Source organism: Orbicella faveolata, unplaced genomic scaffold (assembly GCF_042242905.1).
Source record: "Orbicella faveolata isolate gen_17 unplaced genomic scaffold, um_ofav_v1 contig_4, whole genome shotgun sequence".
Lineage (NCBI taxonomy): Eukaryota > Metazoa > Cnidaria > Anthozoa > Scleractinia > Merulinidae > Orbicella > Orbicella faveolata.
The window spans coordinates 9049033-9066869 of record NW_028301569.1 but is presented as its reverse complement, the minus strand read 5'-3'; the positions used below and the strand labels follow the sequence as shown (position 1 = coordinate 9066869).

Below are 17837 nucleotides of genomic sequence, written 5' to 3'. Positions count from 1 at the left end.
TAGGCTGTTGAAACTGGACTCTGGGAGCTCACTATATTGACAACCTTCAATACACCTTGGGGAACATACAAGTGGGTCAGAATCCCTTTTGGTCTGAAAGTCAGCTCAGACGTCTTTCTTTGTGGAGCCAAATATTTAGAAGCTTAGTTTTAGCAGGTCAAAGTTAACTCACGTATGTGGAACACTTAATTCTCGAACGCCTCTTCCGTATAGTTGTTCGTGTCGTTCTTGTCACCTTGGCTTCTACCTCCCCTGGATAAACTTGGATAGATCTAAGGTTAGTTGTTGCCAAAGATTATTCTATATTTCTAGTTTTCATTGACATATTTTGCGAATCAAACAAATAGAAACGAAAAAAATAATTAAAATATACTATGAGGCTTAACTCCAAGTTTGGTTCAAAATTTTAATCGTTTGCGAAAGATATGTAGGCGTACGTTCCTGTTTTGACGTCAGAGACTGGTCCCCTAGGTCCTAACCCCTCGTGGTTTTTGACCCAACCGGAAGTTAAATTTCATGCCCAAAACGCAATGAAAAAAAAAAAAAAACATGTCCATTTTTTCTTTCGATTTCCATATTATTATATCATTCACTTAGATTTCATCAAGCAAATTAAAAAAAAAAACAACAAAATACCTGTCATGTACACTTTAACCATGTTCACAACAATCAACTACGACCTTTAAGTTTTCTTTTTCTTTTCTTTTAGGGGAGGTGGGTTAGGGGCTCATAGACCTATCCCTATGTTCTAGCGTTTATAAAATTCTAAAGGAGTAAGCAACAATACGTTAATTAGTCGGCCTTGACTTACAGGTGTATCTCGAGTAGCTTACAAGCAAAATTAGAAGACACAAAGAAAATGAAATGCATACACGACTTTATTTCTACTATAAATATTATTACTTTGTGCTTACTTCATAAAACAAGAAAAGCATTACTCCAGCCACAAGCCGGCCGCTAAAATCCGGCCCTGTGTGTAATGTTAGCGCATAACGAAGTAGCTGCATTGACATAGTTGGTTAGCCGTGGATTGTATATTAAATGACTTATTACCGGTTTGTATAAGGACGCATAATTTGAAGACCAAATAAGAAAATTTATGACATACTAGCTAAATATCTGAAGCGCTGCCAGGTATTTGAACAAATTTTGACAATTTTCTTGGCGATTTTTCTTTTAAGTTGTCAAAAACAGTCACAATAACAACAAGAACAACCAACCAACCATTTTATTTCGCCAGATTTACAAGAAAAGAAAAAAAACACAGCATAAAAACAATTAACTTAAACCACTCAGAACAGTAAGAAAGCTAAACAAACTGAGTAGATAGAAGTATAATTTGTCATAACTTGTTCGCCTCCAGACTCCAATTACCAATAGCTCTTAAACGAATGTGCAAAATCCGTGTGTGGGCATTAAAATCTTTACAAAACGATTTTGTGCAGCAAAATACAAATTTAACATGGATGGTGAAAAGTTGTCAGTTTTTCATCTAACATGTGCATACTCAGCTCATGGCAAACAGGTAGCTGGAGATGTCACGGTAACACCTCCATGTAAGCCAGTCACGAAATCACTCCACCTCAGATAGTTGCCGACCCCATAAGAACAATTTGTCGACATGTGCGAAATCTCCTCCTTCGTCAGAACTCTATTCCACATGTTTACACCATACATTTGGCCAAAACAGCTCTGGGACTGTTCGAAGCCACTCCCATAACTGTCTTGATCCTGGCCAAGAATGAAAATGCCGTTGTTGTCGATCACATGTCCTGTTTCCAAACCAACGCCATTTTCCCAAAGTTCGCCATCAACGTAAAAGTTCCACGAGCCAGCGGTATTCTCCCAGGTTGTGCAGATGTGGTACCAATAGTCATCATTCACAGCCAATCCCATCTCACTGTAAAAAAAGGAAAAAAGTAACCTTCGAGCCAAGCGTCTGATATCTCACCCGCTTTTTCCGAGTTCGGCAGCATTAGGAGTTTTCCTACTTCTTTCCCCACCTCCCTTCTCTCTTCGCTCTCCCTCCCTCAGCAGTGTTCTCGATCACTTCTTTTGGACATTAGTTATTTTCTTTTCATTTTGGAAACAGACAAAGGTGCGTTGGGTTCTTTAGGGAACAGCAAGTGTCGGGAAACGTTACTTTTGTAGACAAGGATGTCTCGAGATAGCTTCAAATTTACAATATTTAGCAAGGAAGCCGCAGCCATCAGCCTTGGCTAGTTTTCATGCAGGTCCTCTATCCTTGCCAAATTGGAATTTGGAGATGCTGGTTTTTGTGAAGGGAGAAAAACCTGCGGAGGAAGGCGAGAATCAACAACAAACTCAACCCACGAATGGCACCGGGCCCGAAGGGAACCCGGGACAGACGGTAGGAGGCGAGCGCGCTCACTACTGCACCATCCCTACTCCCCGTTCGCCATTAGAAATACATAATTCACAAGCTTTCTGGGTATTTACCTGTATGTATTAGCAATTAGGAATCTGAGACTGGTGTAGTCGGTCAGTAAAATCTCGTTATCTTGCCCTGGAAGTGAGTAACTAAAGCTGGCACCATCATCAGCTGTATCTGCGGTTTTCAACCAAAGGCAAACAGTGAAAGCGGTCAGCGGTGGCGCACAACGCAGCAGATCAAATCTGACGTAATCGGTGACGGATTTGTTTGGGAAATGAAGTTGGAAATTTGTTCCGTCGGCATCTGCTGGATAAATGAACTATATCAACTGAAGGGAACTATCCGAAATACTGATTGAGTTGTGTGCACGTCAAAAATCATTGTGAATCATGTGTATGCAGCAACTGAGGAACAAAAAACGGAAGCAAACGACAGAAAAAGAAAAGCAAGTAAGTAAAGCAAGCAAGTATAGTTGAAGGGCATCTACTTAGCAAACTGAGATTTTCACGTTGAGCAATGTGTGGCCATTCCTTGATACATTCACTCCCAATTAGTTATTCTGTTCACAAAGTTGGTTACTATTTCGTGCCAACATGTTAACATAAGTAGTAATACCCAGTTACTGTTTTAATACGGAATTTTTGGTTCCGCCAAAGCATCGTGCTTTCAAAAGGCCTAATAAAGAGGCTGAGAGAAATTATGGTTTTACACGGCTGCTTGTATCTTGTCGAGAAAGGCAATAAAATACACAGGTTTTTCATTATTTTGCCAGGCACTTTCTGCGTTCGACTTAATTAGTAACCAACCAATGAGCCAATTCAACCAACCAACAACTAGCAAGCAATATATACCAGTAAACAGGCAACAAAAAAAGAAAAGTGTATGTCTGATATTATTAAAAACTGGATCATTGGATAATACAATTTGAGAGTTTTCATTGGCTAAGCCATCATGGGTTATGAGCCATTATACCATGCTCTACAAATATAGTAAGCAAACGCGTGAATTTTTGGGGCGTTTTTATTTTTATTTTAGTCTAGTTTTCTATATTTTGGAACGTTTTTAATAAAACAATTATTCCACTCTCGCTTGTTGGATATGAGGTGATTATAGCCAGCTCATATCCAACGCGCGCTCATGGAATAATTGTTTATTACGTAAACTGATTTAAACGTACCTCGCGGAGCACACTGCCTTCCACAAATTGCATCCTAAATACAAGAGGAAAATGTTTATGTGATGAATACGTTTTGGTTAAATGTATACATAGGCTAAGAAAGAATAGAATACTAACAGAACTCATAGAAAAAATAGCTGCGAGCATTCGTAGCTTTGTAGGACAAGACTGCAAGAAGACTCTTCTTTTTTCCTACTAGCCCGATTTTTGCCCTGAAGTTGTCTTTAGTGTCTCGCTATACAGACTATAAAGAGAGTGGAGCTGCTTACAGTGTATTGTGAGACTAACATCCAGCTATTTTCAAAAACTAAATTGGACCTATCGAAACTATTTAAACAATGAGCATAACAGACTGCTTCATTAGATCAGTTATCAGTGAATTCTCTCCCCACCAGGATGAAGCGCTTGGTACGAAATTATATTGTCAGGATGTACCACGTGACCTCTCTTGGTTTGGTCTCACAACAAGTCCAGAAAATTCATAAATATCAAAATGTTTTTTTAATCTGGTTTAAAGAAATTTTTGATGGCGTTCACCCTATCACCTTATCCTCGTAGTATTTGTAACCGGTGCTTCTGACCAAGTCTTGAGGACACATTTTGCCTGTAGCGTCATTGATCTCACAAAAGTTCCTCGACGAAATTGAAGTCGCTTGAAAATTGTACGATAAACATCTTGGATGATCCAAACACAACGTATGGCATTCTGGGAGGGAGTACACTTGGTGGGTCGAGAGTGTATGTCCTGAGAGAACGTGATCTTGAAACAAATAATATAAAAGAGAGGGAGTGAATAAGTGATACTTGGATTATTGATTTCGTAGGTAAATAGTTCTGACTGCGGTGGAAAAGCCAATAACAGTAATATTTATTTATTATAATTGTCGGTAGAAATTTCACTCGATCATGACCAGTTACTCATTTAAATTACTTCCTACCCCCCCCCCCGCCCCTTCCGAACCACCTTAACACTACAAGAACTCCCTCTATTGCTCCCTATCTCCATCTCTCCCTTCTACGTCCCATCGCTCTCTCTCCCTCCGTCTCTAGAATTGCTCTCTCCCTACCCTCTGCCCCTCCCGAGATCACTTCAATAGCTCCCTCTCTTGTCGTCTAACTCCTTCGCTTTCTTTTCCTTACTCTTTTTTTCTTAATCTCTTCCTTCCTCCATCATTCCCTTGCTTGCTTCCTCAATAGACTCAGATAAAAAGGTTTGTGCTCTAGTTTACCTTCAGTGGCAATAAACGTCCTTGTAATCGAGCACGTCAGTTTTTTTGCGTTTACAGTGACCACTCTGGTCAACACAAGTAAAATGACAATTGCTTGTGTTGGGCTCATCGTAAATCTTGTAACCTACGCACTGCGGAAATATAGAAAATCTTCCAAAAAAAAGAAATATATGACTTAATTAATTTACTAACTAATAGTACAGTTTAAAATGACTAAAGTAAGGTATGTTGAAAATGCAATTTCAAAATGGTTAACGATCTATTTTCTTTTTGACCTTTTTATATTACATATTTTGCGTTTTTTCTCTGAAGAAGGATCTCAGGGAATATCATTTTGCATATTTTTCTATACCCCAATAAAGGCTTAGAGTCTACTTAAGGGATTACCTGTAATAAATGAACTTGCGTGTACAGTCAGGAACTCTTGGAAGAGAACTTCACGTAAGCCTTGTGGACCCCCTAAAATATTAAAAGAAAATTCTGAGCGATAAGTGTTAAGTGATCTGTAATTTCCGTTTCCACTGTTTTGTAATGCATATTGTAAATAATTTATTCATATTTTGTAATATATAACTTGTGTCACGTATCATTAGTCACTCTATTAAACTGAAGATGGCATAAGCATGCCGAAACATGTCTTTAAAAACTGTTGTACGTTTTATGCAATGTTAAGTGAAAGCTAAGGTCTGTAATATTGCATATCTAGGCGTGGGAATGGCAAAAGAAGACGGTATTAGCGTTTTTCTATGCGAGTCCGACTTCTTCAATTGCGAGTTCAAGACGTTCAGATTCATTTATAAAAAAAAAAAAAAAAGACAAACAAACAAATCGGTGTTTCGAGACTTTCTCGGCCTTGCACATAACCACTTAAAAAACGAGACTGCGAGACCGGTGAAATTCTCGCGAGATCCATGGTTAATGAAACCGTGAAGGATCATTTGCAACGCTTATATTTAAATAGTGTTTGCCCCTAGGAAAGACAGTTACATGTACAGAACACACACACGCAAATGGCCCATCAACCGCAAAAATTAGTCGACAAATTGCCTAGATATTTAACCGCTAACGATTGTAAAAAGAACTGCTCCATAGCCAGGTGCAAGCTTTCCTTACGAACTTAAGAAGCAAATAGGGTCTTCTGATATAACTAAAAGGAGCTTCATTTACTATATTTTGAGTTATTTTGGCCACGTACAAAATTACCTTTAAATGAAAGGAAATCTGAAAATAATAGTTTACTAAAATAGAAAAACACCAAAGAGAATAATGATAAACCATAAAGAAACAACGATGGTTAAGGATGGAGAAGATTGACACGGATCACGAACGACGAACTTGACAAATTAAGGATGCGCAAATCGCATCGTAGCTTCTTTAAGATAACTTCATCGACAAAACACGACAGAAATTAGTGTAAACGTCGTCTCAATAAAAGAGGATGCACTTGTTAATTATATAAGTAACTGCAAATTAACACAAGAGACGCGAACATGTGCATGAGCTTTCAAAAAGGGAACCCAAAAAAAAAAAAAACCAAAAAAGAAAACGGAGATTTTAAATTTAAACTTAATGTGTGTTAACATTTTACTAAGTAAGCAAACAGATTAATTCGATTCTCTATAACAACAGTAGTTCTTCTGGTCGGGCAAAACGAAAAAAAAACGGTATTTAAATAGCTTAATATCTACATGATTCAATCTAACTGAGGGTTACTGTTTTACTTGTTGCCCTGTATTTTACACTCTGTTAGCCGTACAAAGAGCGTGGCACATCCTTACCTTTACGTTGGTTAGTTTCTAAGGCATGGTTATCATTCAAGGCGCAACCTCAGCTAACGAAAACAGAAGGGTCCACATCACATTGTAATTATGTTCTGTTATTAAAACACCCTTCAATCCAACCACCAGCTGCTAACTACCCTAAGCTAGAAGCTTGTTAACCAAGTGTCTTTAACGTAGCGTATTGATATTAATGATACTACCTGTCAAGCAATTTTACGTTCATCAAGAAATGCCTTCGCGTTTCGTGGTTTTGCTTTTTAATTGAAATCCACTCGATTTCCCAACTCTTCACGAACTTATAAAACGAGACAATGGCTGTATTCAAAATTAAAAAAAAAAACGTTATCTGGTTAAAGAAGATCACAATTTAATTTCAAACTGTCTTCTTTCCCTATGAATCTGTCAAATTGACCTAGTTTCGTCTGAAATGAGCAAAAGTTCGGCCGATCAGAAACGAACTTTTGCATTTTTGCTAAATTAAAATTAGTTTAAAATTACCAGCCAGTCTGCAATATTTGACAAAGAGTGTCAAAGATTGTCTTTCTATTTGTCAAAGATTGCAGACTGGCAATCGAAAGCTCTTGTAATTTTAAACTATTTTTTTTAAACTATTTAAACTATTTCAATTTTGAATATGTCTTATCCTGGCTACTCGTCCAGTTTTAGAGGAAATTTATATTTATTTATTTATTTATTTTATTTATTTTAGACCTTGCTATGCAGATCTAAGGTAATAGTTTTGGACTGCACAAAACTTTAAAAAAAGAACTAGGCTGCAAAACACGTGGAAAACTCATTGTTCATAAGAATAACCAGTAAAAAACGAGTATTTTTTCATCTCCTCGTACACTCTAGTTTTTCGCTCAGGCGTCCATGTTATAAAGTCACGTGTTATCGAGGGGACTGGGTCGACAGTGGCCGCGCAGTCCTGGAGATATTGTTCTGTGCACGTGATTTCCAGGAATTCACAAATATTTCTTAGGGTTTCCGCGGCGTTCTTGACAATTTCTATGCTTGGTATATCAATGACCTGGCCCGGAAGGGCTTCTCTGGCTTTGTTGCTTCCTTCAGCCCAGCCGAAATACCGGTATATATTTTGATCAACTACGTCCGGGGCATCAACCTGGTAATAATAATAATAAAAAAAACTTTTTGTCTAGTTTATGAGTTTTGGCTGACTAAAACTATTCTCGTCTCAATATTACCATAGTTATGGCAAAGTACTGTTCCTGAGCCATGTGTCACGAGAAAACAATAATGGTAAAAAGTAGCAATATATGAGGTTGCGTACCCGAGTGGTTTAGGGCAGTGGATTTGAAATCTAGAGGTCACTGTTCAACTCCTCCACCCTACCATTACGTTAATTTGTTCTCGGTAGTCCCGAGTTCAACTCCTCGACCTTGTTGTGTAAATAGCCAACTGGTCGGCCTCTCACCAGTTGGGATTCTTAATGGTTTATGTCCTATTTGAAATATTTGTTTATCTTCATCGTGAGACAATCCCGGAGCAATCCGTTCATTTTCCCTTTCTCGTGGTTATAGCTAGGCTTGACGAGCGCAGGCTGCTTTCTCGAGCAGCGGCTGGTAGCCGAGCCCAGGTTATAGCGTGTAATCCTTCATACCTTGGTTTCGTGTGTTCCATCTCGTTTATTAATTCCCTCCTCCTGAAGAGTCATGGTTGCGATGTTATCGAATGGGTTTCTCACAACATGGATAAACTTCACCTCGGCGCCAGAAGCTTGCTCTAAAAGGCGGACAGCGTCTAAAGCATCGTCGTCTCTCATCGCTCTCGCTGTAAAGGCCCCAGATTTGTCGCCCATGACCTACAAACGCAAATAGTCCCGTAATTAGAGCTATACGGCTGGGACTGCAATTGAAAAGGAGGGTGGGGGCAGATGGTCTCGAAAATTTGAAATTAAACCTCAAAGTAGTCCATAGAGTGGCTTACATTTGCTGTACTGTAATTCATCCCTTAAAAATTCCATTTTATAACAGTCAGACCTATAGTGAGTGCCATCGAGAAAAAATATACCCAAATCAACTTCTGTGTATGAAACCCAAGTGTGTGACCATTCGAATGAAAGCTATTAAGCGTTACTTTTTTGTGGTGTTGTGTATTAAGCTTTATAATATAGTTTCCATAAAACGCGCGCTCCGATTGGCTGAAACAGCGTGCTTTATCAGAGAACAGATGCACGGGTTGATGACGGTAAGCTGGCTTTCAAATTTTTATTCGGAATTTTGACAAATCTGACTCAAATTAAACATCCCGTGTGACTCAAACAAACGCAGTGGAAACGAGCTCTATGTCTGCAGTAAATATGGCTCACGGAGACCATTGTTAGCAAGAGGAGTGTTAGAACCGTACTAAAATAACAAGTTTTGCTAGATCCCGACACAAATAATAGCGAAATAAACAAATTCTCAACCTAGCGAAAGCTTCGATACATTATACATTACATTTGTTAAGAAGGCAAAAATTATACCTAAGAAGAAAAACAACGACAGAAAACACCAATTGAGCTGTCTCTGTTTAAGATGAAAAGCTTTATTTTTGTAAAAATGCTCAACATATACAAACAGTTAGTAACGCTCGTTTGCTTACTAGCGATCTCCGGTCATCTCAGCGAAGTGAACCTCGACAATTTCGTAACAACGCTCACCCGACGAGTGATCAGTTTGAAGCTTACTATGATATTCTCTCCTGTACTCGGTGTAGAACCAGTGGTAGCAGTCTAGAGTACTTAGGAAGCGGTAGAGCACCCGAGAAGTACAGAGAAACACTCGACTACGTCTCGTGTTTCCCCTTACACTTCTTTCGTGCTCTACCGCTTACTGCGTGCTTTACAACAGCAAAGAGCACAGTCGAGGCTTCTTTATTTGTTAAGTACCAGGTGGTTCTAACTTTTAGATCTGTGGATGAACCCCAGTGTGTGACCATTCAAATGAAAGCTATTGAGCAGTTCTTTCATGTGGTACTGTTTATTATGCTGTATAAGCTAAGGTAGTTCTAACTTTTAAGTCTGTGGACAAAACCCTAGTGTGTGACCGTTCAAATGAAAGCTATGAACAGTCCTTTTATGTGGTACTGTTTATTATGCTGTACTTACGTAGGAGGCATTGAAAACAGGATACCCAGTGTAAGAAACTGTATCTAAACTACACACTTTTTAACTGTACCTTCAGAAAGTGTCTGGTTGTTTTTCGATATCACGAAAAAAGGCATTAAATCGGGGATAAATTTGAATTTTGGCAAAACGTCTTACCTCAATGTGATGGTCATAGCTCCCCTGCCACTGGTGCGGTACACGATAACTATATTCAGAGGTCCTGTTTACCACGCTGCCTTTTTGCACACGTGACCTTCTGCCTTGTGTTACTGCACGCTCTGAGGCTCCAAACAATGTGTCATAAAATTGGTAAACCGAAACATTTCTTTTGCTTTTCAGGATTCCTTTCCATCTAGGGAAAGCCATTGACTCGTCCGAAACAACCATGTGCGGGTGAGCATCCAGCAGCGATCCCAGGAGACTGTGACGACTGCGTGGATAGCCAATGAAAAACAAGATGGTGTGGACGTGACTATAAGCTTTGTACAAGTTGTTCTGGGAGTTTGATTCATCTGCAGTAACGAAAAACAAGGTAAAATTTTCATGAGAAACGTTTAAAAATGTAGACGTTGCGAAACAAAAAATAGTCGAAGCTTCACTGACGGCAACATCTCCACAACGGCCCTTGTTCTCTAATCACTCTGCAGTGAAACGAGAGCAAATCATTTTCATACTAAACATCATTAGCCGCAGACAAGAGTCAGGAATAGGCTAGGCCTCTTGCAAAAGAATGCTTTATATACCGAAACACGAATAGTCATGCGCTATATCAAAGCCAAAACAATACTAACTGTGAATACCGAACATCTGAAATAGCCCTACTAGCAAGCGTGCCTTCCTTAGCGTAAGAAAAAATACAATTTTTTTGGTCCCGGCGGATGAATCATACGTTCCTCTTACTTTAAAAGCTGGGTTTTGACGAATAAGCATAAGCAACATTCGTAGACACAGTAGAGCGTTGCTAAGCAACGCCTTTTGCTTGGGATATTTCCTAACAAAAGGTGTTACTAAGCAACATTATACTGCTTCTGCGAATGTCGGCTTATGCTTATGCGATATAGTGAAAACCAGCCTTAATTAGCTCCTCTACAAAGGTCGCCCCTCAACAACGGTAACATCGACTAAAGAGCATCCCAACTTCCAAAGATCTCTCGACAATGGCCTTTTAATCAACCACTGACGAACAGTATACACAAAACCCAATGTTTTGTTGCAAAGGGTCACGAAACAGAGGCCGTGCTACGCGTTGTTGGTCTCTGTTTTTGTTCGGTTTCTGTTTTATTGATGAATATTTTGAACGTGTTACGTATTAATATGCTACAATACGCATTTTTTCTTTTTTTTAACAATAACGTGTTGTACCCCTGGAAAAAAAAGCAGGTGCCATATTAAACCTCTGCCTCTGCATAAAGGCCACCTCTCTACAGCGGCACTTTCCTTTGTCTTCAAGGTGGCTGTTGTGGTTCGACTGTACTCCTGAATGTCGTTTTCTTTCACCGTAAGTTTACCCCCATACTTAGGCCTAAATTTTCTAAAGTTTTAAGTAAGGTGGCTCTGAACCCCTTTCTTAGAATTGTTTTACACTTCGCAAAAAGCTGTATATCATATTATGCTTAATACAATTTAACAACAACAAAAAATAATTTAGAGTTATAGGCTCTACGGTTACTATGGTAACCCATTATGTCGTGAAGATTACCACAACTTGTTTATCAGTGTGAAACCAACACCTGTGCTAGAAAGTGCTGGAAACTGTTGCCAGCTACTTTAAACACATATTTGAGCAAGCCACGACAAAACGCCAAAAACAACGATTTGAATCTTGGTACCTTTCTTAGCCGTCGTCCTTATTTTGAAGAAGGTGAACGCGGCGGCTATTGTTTTTTTTTTGTTTTTTTTCGCATGTATTTTTATTATTTTTGGAACTAAACGCTGCCATTTCATGTTTAATCTGATAGGTGATACTATAAGCGTACTCTGAACATATCTATACAATGGCGACATTTAAGATACAATATCAAACCTCTTTTTTACCAGGTGTTATCCTAGGCGTTGGTGTCGTCATGTAAAAGCCTTTATTCGTCCATGCGACCAATAGACCTACAACGCCTGAACCAATAACTATACCGACTAAAACTCCGCCAAATCTCGTCACTGATCTTGGCCACATCTCGGCTTCTGAGAAGAAGTAAAGAAGGAAAAAAAGAAAGAAAAATGAACACGAAAGAATTAAGAATATCTTCAAACCTTTAGAGTACCAATGTAATGATTCGGTGAATACATTAGTTCAAAGTTACGTGATCTTTATTGCACCTTCAACCTTTTGAAGGCAATTGCGAGCAATGATATTAAATGGATACTAAACCAGACATGAAGGCTTCACGATAGATGTGTCAAAAAATCAGATTTTACATTTCAAAGAAGCTCATTTCTTTTACAATGCAAACATGAAGAAAACTAAACAAAGAACTGAATTAAAATGCATTCATGTACGTTTGTCAATTGAAAAAGTTGCACCAAAAATAAATGACAGGAAACAAGGTAAAAATTTTCAAGTGGGCTTCGCGGAAAAAGGCTATGTAGGATTAGAAGTTAAATGAGTTAACAAAAGAATTCTATAGCTTCGCAATTGCTCCGCGGCGAGTTGCAGGTCTTTTGCACAGTGAATTGTCAGAAATCAAATTTTACTCAGACGCAGAAATCGTCTGGTTACATACTACTGAGAAATGATGGTTAAACGATGATGGCTAAACGATTATTTAACTAGGGTAGGGAAAATCGCAGACTTTGGTCTTAAATAGGACAGTGATTTTTCTGGGATTATCCCCCGCCAGTAATGAACAGGAACAATATGGATTACTCGTTGTGAAGATCTAACTGCTTTAGAGCATCTTGAACAAAGAACAAAAACGGATGTTCAAGTCGGTCAGTCTGTCGACTACGTGAACAAAGATGCGACGGACATCATTTCGAACTTTTCTTAATTATGGTTGTGCTTCAGTGCCAGTGTTAAAGAGTGACAAAGGCCAAAAAACCTGCTGACCGGTTACCTGGAGCTTCGGTGTTTTTAAAACACGAAATGGCGCCACGGTTAAGAGGCAATGTGGGATATGGGTGTCTGTAAGGTTTAACTCTTACAATTAATTATTGACAGCTACCCACTTTCGAGTATGCAACTTAAGCGCTATTTAACCTAACAGCAGTACCATTTCATCATTTCGCCATTTCGTGCTTTAAACACACCCCTCTGCTTTTCTTTGTTATAGAACTGGACGAAAAATTTAGACCAATAAATTTAGATATAATAAAACAGCGAACGCTTACCCTTAAAGTGCTACACTTGGTCCAGATAAAATATGAGTAATTTGACTTGCTCTCGTTTGTTTTGATGTGAAATATATCATTTGGCTGCGTTTTTAGTAAAACTGACACATAACTATGGAAACTTGCAATTGGTGGCCCAAAGTGATTACTCAAAATACATCGCTGTCCACACGTTATCGGATTAGTGGCAGACTTATTTTTTTCCACTCTGGAAAGCGGATTAACAAATATCCGGATTCGCTGCCGATTTCGCCGGATGTGTGTGGACGCAAGCCGTATCCGGAAAGAAAAAGCTGCGGATTCAAAAATATCCGGATACGTGGGGACGGGGCCTAAATGCTGCACTTTGTTACCATGGTAATTCGCGTTCTCTTTTGTAGCTGTGTTTGCGCTCTTTTCAAATCTCTCTTTTCTTCATGACTGTGACATATTTTTTGGTACCTTTCATTTCGAACGAAGTATAAATTTGTACTTTGGTTAATCATGGTCAGTTTTGGAGGGAAGCGCCCTGAAAACTGATCTTGCTTTAAAATATATCACAAAACAGCATGTACGATGGAGGAAAAAAAATTCTACTTTTTTGACAGAATACTATTTTGCTAAAGTAAACACACAAAGCTGATTTACATGCAGGGGTATCGTCAATTTCTTACTTCTGACTTTCAGTTATAATTCGTTTATATTTTGAGATTCTGGAAGAACATCAAAGCAAAAGGAATTTCTGGCGTTCTAACATTGAGCGTCACAAAGAACGGTCCACTCGATTTAAATTTTCTTCGTATTTCTACCACAAATAGTACTATTATGTCCTTACACTGGTCGGGGACATTGTGTTGTTGCCTCTCTCTACCCTGGTGTATAAACGGGTACCAGTGACCTTACTGCTGTGGGTAACCCTGCGATGGACTAGCATCCCATCCAGGGGGGAGTAGAAATACTCCTAGTCGCTTCATGCTACAGAAACCTGGATAAGCTCCGGCCTGATGGGCCACTTAGCTCTTATGCAGACTTTACACTAACTAAATTTAAATGTAATTGCATTGATTCGAAAGTTTGGTTCTTCCCAGTTTGGAGGCCGATTCATCAATCACTAGCTATAGTACCAATAAGCAGTGAAACGACCATTTTAATTTTTTTATCTGTAACGATTATGGTTTTTAGAGTTTTTTTAAAATACTTCGCACGAATACAGTTGAATAACCCCCAAAATTTAAACGTACCATTAATTTAGTTCTTACTACTTGTATATCGTTCATTTATTTATTTGTTTTTTTTTTTTTTAATTAGTGAATACCAATTACCCGGAAATAAAATATTTCTGCTGTACTTAAGAAGTGAGGACTATAGTGTTCACATAAAAACAATTCCCAATTCTAGAACACGGGATAAACTTAGCTTAAGAGCTTTACCTTTCATTGGAAGTTTTGATTTTTTTAAAACATCAGGGACTCTTAATTAAAAGCAGGAGCGCAAAGAAAAATTTTGAAAGAAAAACACGTAAAAACAACATGATTACGAAATAATAAGCAAATTAATATGAAATCAGCTTCAGTTACGTTTTCCGTGTGTTTTTGTTTATGTTTTCAGTTTGTTTTTGTTTTTTTTTGTTGTTGTTGTTGTTTTTTTGCGTCCGCCTTAAGAGCGACGAGGTCAGTTTGCCGCCATCTCGACCAGCCAATCTGTGTTAATAAGGGATAGTTCGAAGGAAGAAAAAAAACACATAAAATAAAATAATTAAAAATTAGACAATAGTTTGCGGGCGGTGGAAATTTCATGGCATTTACATTACAAATTGCAGTTTAAAAAAGACTTGCTGAAAATAATTTTTAGTGTCTGGTGAGTTTTAACAGAATATTAATTACTAGGGCAGTTACACGATTTTTTCCCTAACTCTCGCCTGCTGTCGCTGTAGTTTTCATTTATTAGTACCGCAATGATAACATGTTGTGGGTAGTTTGCTTGTTCATTAGTTTTTAAAACTAAGCAAACCCAACTCCAACCAAGTCAAATAAGAGATTTGTTTTTGTTACAAAAAAGCGGTTATTTTTCGTTGAACATCTGTTTGATAGTGTGCGTCAGCTATTTATGATCCACATGTAATTAAGGCCAAAAATATTTTCTACGCCTTAAGCTTTTAGCGCAGAAAATAAACACAAATTCAAACTGCTCTCTTGCAAGTCTAGTCCTGCGAGAAGCGAAGAGCGGGAGCGATAAGAAAGTTTGTCGGGTTCACGGTTTTGTTTTGTTGTTTCGCACTTACCTTTGTCCCTCAATGATCAGATTTTCACGACTGTTCGAATTTGAAATAGTTACTTTTGTGCAGTATAATGATAATCTTGTTGTCCATGATAAAAAAAATCTCTATTATAAGGTTAAAAACTGACACTATACACATCCTTGTAAAGTAAAATGTTTGGCTATTAATTTGTTCTTAGAACGTTGCCCACCCCGAATAAATAAAAAGATCCTATTATCTTATTCTAAAAGCGTAAATCAACGGATTAAACAACGAATTCAGAACTGGCACTAAAGTAGAAGCAAACGAAGCAGTAATCATTATATTGGGAGGGATTCTTTCCTTAAAAGATATCAGAATAACAGAACAGATAGTTGTTGGAACATAACACAGTAAAATAATTAGCAGTACAATAACAGTGGTGTAAAAAGCTCTCCTTTTCTTGAGTAACTTTCCTTGGCTTCTAAAGAAACTTGGTTAGCAGCAATTTGTTTGTCAGTAGGTGCGACGGACTTCTTTGTATTCAGAGACATTGTCGTAAATGGGTAGAATGAGAAGCAGCGTTTCAGACACTATTACATTTGCTGTGGGCAAAAGGTTTTCGTTGGAAGGGATGATGCTGCAGCCCACGCCATAGCAGAGGCCATGATGATGCAAACTTCAGTGACCTGGGTCTCGTATACGAAGGGGTGTTTAAAGACAAATATCGAGAATTGATTTTCAAAACTGAAATCACGGATTTCTTCATATTTTGCCAGGAGAAACCCTTTGGCGAACTCTTTTCGAAAATAAGACTAAAACCTGCCGGAGAATTTTTGATTTTGAGAAATCCAACAAAAAGGAGAATTGCGGCTTTCGCGCTGCGGCCGGAATAAATTCAGCCGAAAATCTGGACATATTCACATCAGTCTTAGAGAGAGACGGCTCGGTCTAAACGGAAGATCAATCATTTCAACTACACATCAGGCGAAGGAAAGATGAGGTAAATAAAACGGCGAATTCTGAGAATATTTTTAAAACAGGTCACTTGAATATGGGCGATCCTTTGACCTTTCATGTCGTTCGGAAATCAACACACGGCAGCTCTTAATTTGACCTTCATTCGTCGGAATACACGTTTCTTTGCTTTTGCTTGCATTGCTAACATATCCTAAAGTAGAAGAAGTTAGGCATTTTTAATTTGGAGGCATCTACCCGCAATATAATAAGAACAGTCGGAGTATTTTTGAATTTGACCCACTTCGCATTTCGACGGTTACGATTAGCCGAAGATGATCGCCAAATTACACATCAAAAATTCGCCTTTAGGAAACGGCAGTACTAACAAGGAAGCATCAATCAAATAATGTACTTAATGCTTAGGAAATATTCCTTACCTTAGTGAGTTTTTCTTGACAGGTTTTGGCAAAACACAGAGCCAAAGCACCGCGTGAGAAACACAGGGCGGAAAAACACAGAGTGAAAGTTGCACGTGACAGTAACGTAACGTAGCGGGGAGGTAGTGGAGGTTGGAAGGACGGAGGGGGTGGGGGTGTGGGAGTAGGGCAGCAGTGTACTGGTGGTTTCTCGTACTTTCACTGCACGTTTTGACGGTCGAGTGCATTTGTACGATTTGTCTTAAACAGGCAGCTTAAAAACGGTTTGTATAAGTCACCGGGAAGTCAAGATCTGTTCATGATATCCTGGACTGAATCAAAGAAGTAGATTGGCGAAGCAGAACGTTCATGACACAAATTTTCACCGCGTTGGTTGAACCCCATGATTTAAGATTGCTCGGATAATGGAGCATGAAAGAAAACGATTAATCCGCGCTGAGCAAAGATTTATCGGTTCCCTTGACGTAGATGATGATATGGGCCATGTGCGCATGACGGCTACACAAAATGTAGGCGCCACAAAGTCGATTGGCTGATTTAGGGTGACAACGTCATTCTTGAGCAACTCCAATAGGCCAATAGCAAGTCAAATGAAATCTGTGTAAAAATTTAGTTTATGGTAGCGACGTTGTAATGCGATGGAAAAATATCAACTTCCCTCCAGCCCTCAGGGATCGGAGGAACTCCCTCTAATACACGGGGAGGCTTGACCCGAAAAAGGTGTAGCAAGTTTCTGAAAAAGAGAAGCCTTGTGCCGACTTCAGGTATGTTAAAGGGTGACACTTTTTATTGATGGTATATGAAAAAGTTATCTTGTCAGTCAAAACAACAGATAGTGAATCAAAGTTTAGACGTCGGGTGGGAGGCTGGGCGGGTGAAGATTGACCAGTTGGTTCAATGAAGCTGAAAAGAAGTAACTGGAGGAAAATTTCAACCTTGGACGGACTGCAAACCGTTAGCTAGCAAAACCCTGAGAGCGTGGCCGCGAAAGATAAGCGTTTTTCAAACAAAACAGGTAGGTGGAAACTGTTCCTTAGCAATGCGTTCCCCTTTACAGAACAGATACAGTCTTTAATTTTAGGAATAGCATCTAAGATACACTATGAATGATTTTAACTGTTAAAGTTGCGCAGCATAAGCGAGAGTTCTGTGATACCCTCCAGGTTGTACTACACGAAACACAGTTTCAGCACTCCTCGGCTCTGTCGTC

General features: G+C 38.8%; 2 protein-coding genes across 5 annotated transcripts; both read right to left on the bottom strand.

Moving 5' to 3' along the window:
- Positions 1-860: 860 nt before the first annotated feature.
- Positions 861-7118, bottom strand: LOC110068670 (neuronal pentraxin-1-like). 3 transcript variants are annotated; one of them, XM_020776078.2, is made up of 6 exons: positions 5189-7118; positions 4802-4932; positions 4118-4332; positions 3573-3606; positions 2461-2701; positions 861-1900 (listed from the first exon to the last, which is right to left on the bottom strand). In XM_020776078.2, exons 2-6 carry the CDS (start codon positions 4908-4910, stop codon positions 1513-1515), a joined length of 987 nt encoding a protein of 328 aa, XP_020631737.2. In that variant the 5' UTR covers positions 4911-4932; positions 5189-7118; the 3' UTR covers positions 861-1512. The 3 variants fall into 3 exon arrangements, with proteins under 3 accessions (XP_020631737.2, XP_020631738.2, XP_020631739.2); XM_020776079.2 differs by having other exon boundaries at positions 2461-2698; XM_020776080.2 differs by having other exon boundaries at positions 2461-2569.
- Positions 7119-7208: 90 nt separating this feature from the next.
- Positions 7209-16713, bottom strand: LOC110068669 (uncharacterized). 2 transcript variants are annotated; one of them, XM_089276095.1, is made up of 5 exons: positions 16628-16713; positions 11726-11869; positions 9848-10203; positions 8204-8404; positions 7209-7705 (listed from the first exon to the last, which is right to left on the bottom strand). In XM_089276095.1, the coding sequence occupies exons 2-5, from the start codon at positions 11859-11861 to the stop codon at positions 7376-7378; spliced, it is 1023 nt and encodes a 340-aa protein (XP_089132221.1). In that variant the 5' UTR covers positions 11862-11869; positions 16628-16713; the 3' UTR covers positions 7209-7375. The 2 variants fall into 2 exon arrangements, with proteins under 2 accessions (XP_089132221.1, XP_089132220.1); XM_089276094.1 differs by lacking the exon at positions 16628-16713 and adding an exon at positions 13016-13107.
- Positions 16714-17837: the final 1124 nt, after the last annotated feature.

Coding starts and splice junctions, on each gene's coding strand:
- LOC110068670 (XM_020776078.2), bottom strand. CDS start 4,910: ATGAGCCCAACACAAGCAATTGTCATTTTACTTGTGTTGACCAGAGTG. Junction 3,607..4,117: donor ACAAATACTACGAGGATAAG/GTGATAGGGTGA, acceptor TCTTGTATTTAG/GATGCAATTTGTGGAAGGCA. Junction 1,901..2,460: donor CTAATTGCTAATACATACAG/GTAAATACCCAG, acceptor CTTTTTTTACAG/TGAGATGGGATTGGCTGTGA.
- LOC110068669 (XM_089276095.1), bottom strand. CDS start 11,861: ATGTGGCCAAGATCAGTGACGAGATTTGGCGGAGTTTTAGTCGGTATA. Junction 10,204..11,725: donor AACGCCTAGGATAACACCTG/GTAAAAAAGAGG, acceptor TCGTTACTGCAG/ATGAATCAAACTCCCAGAAC. Junction 7,706..8,203: donor ATGGAACACACGAAACCAAG/GTATGAAGGATT, acceptor TATTATTACCAG/GTTGATGCCCCGGACGTAGT.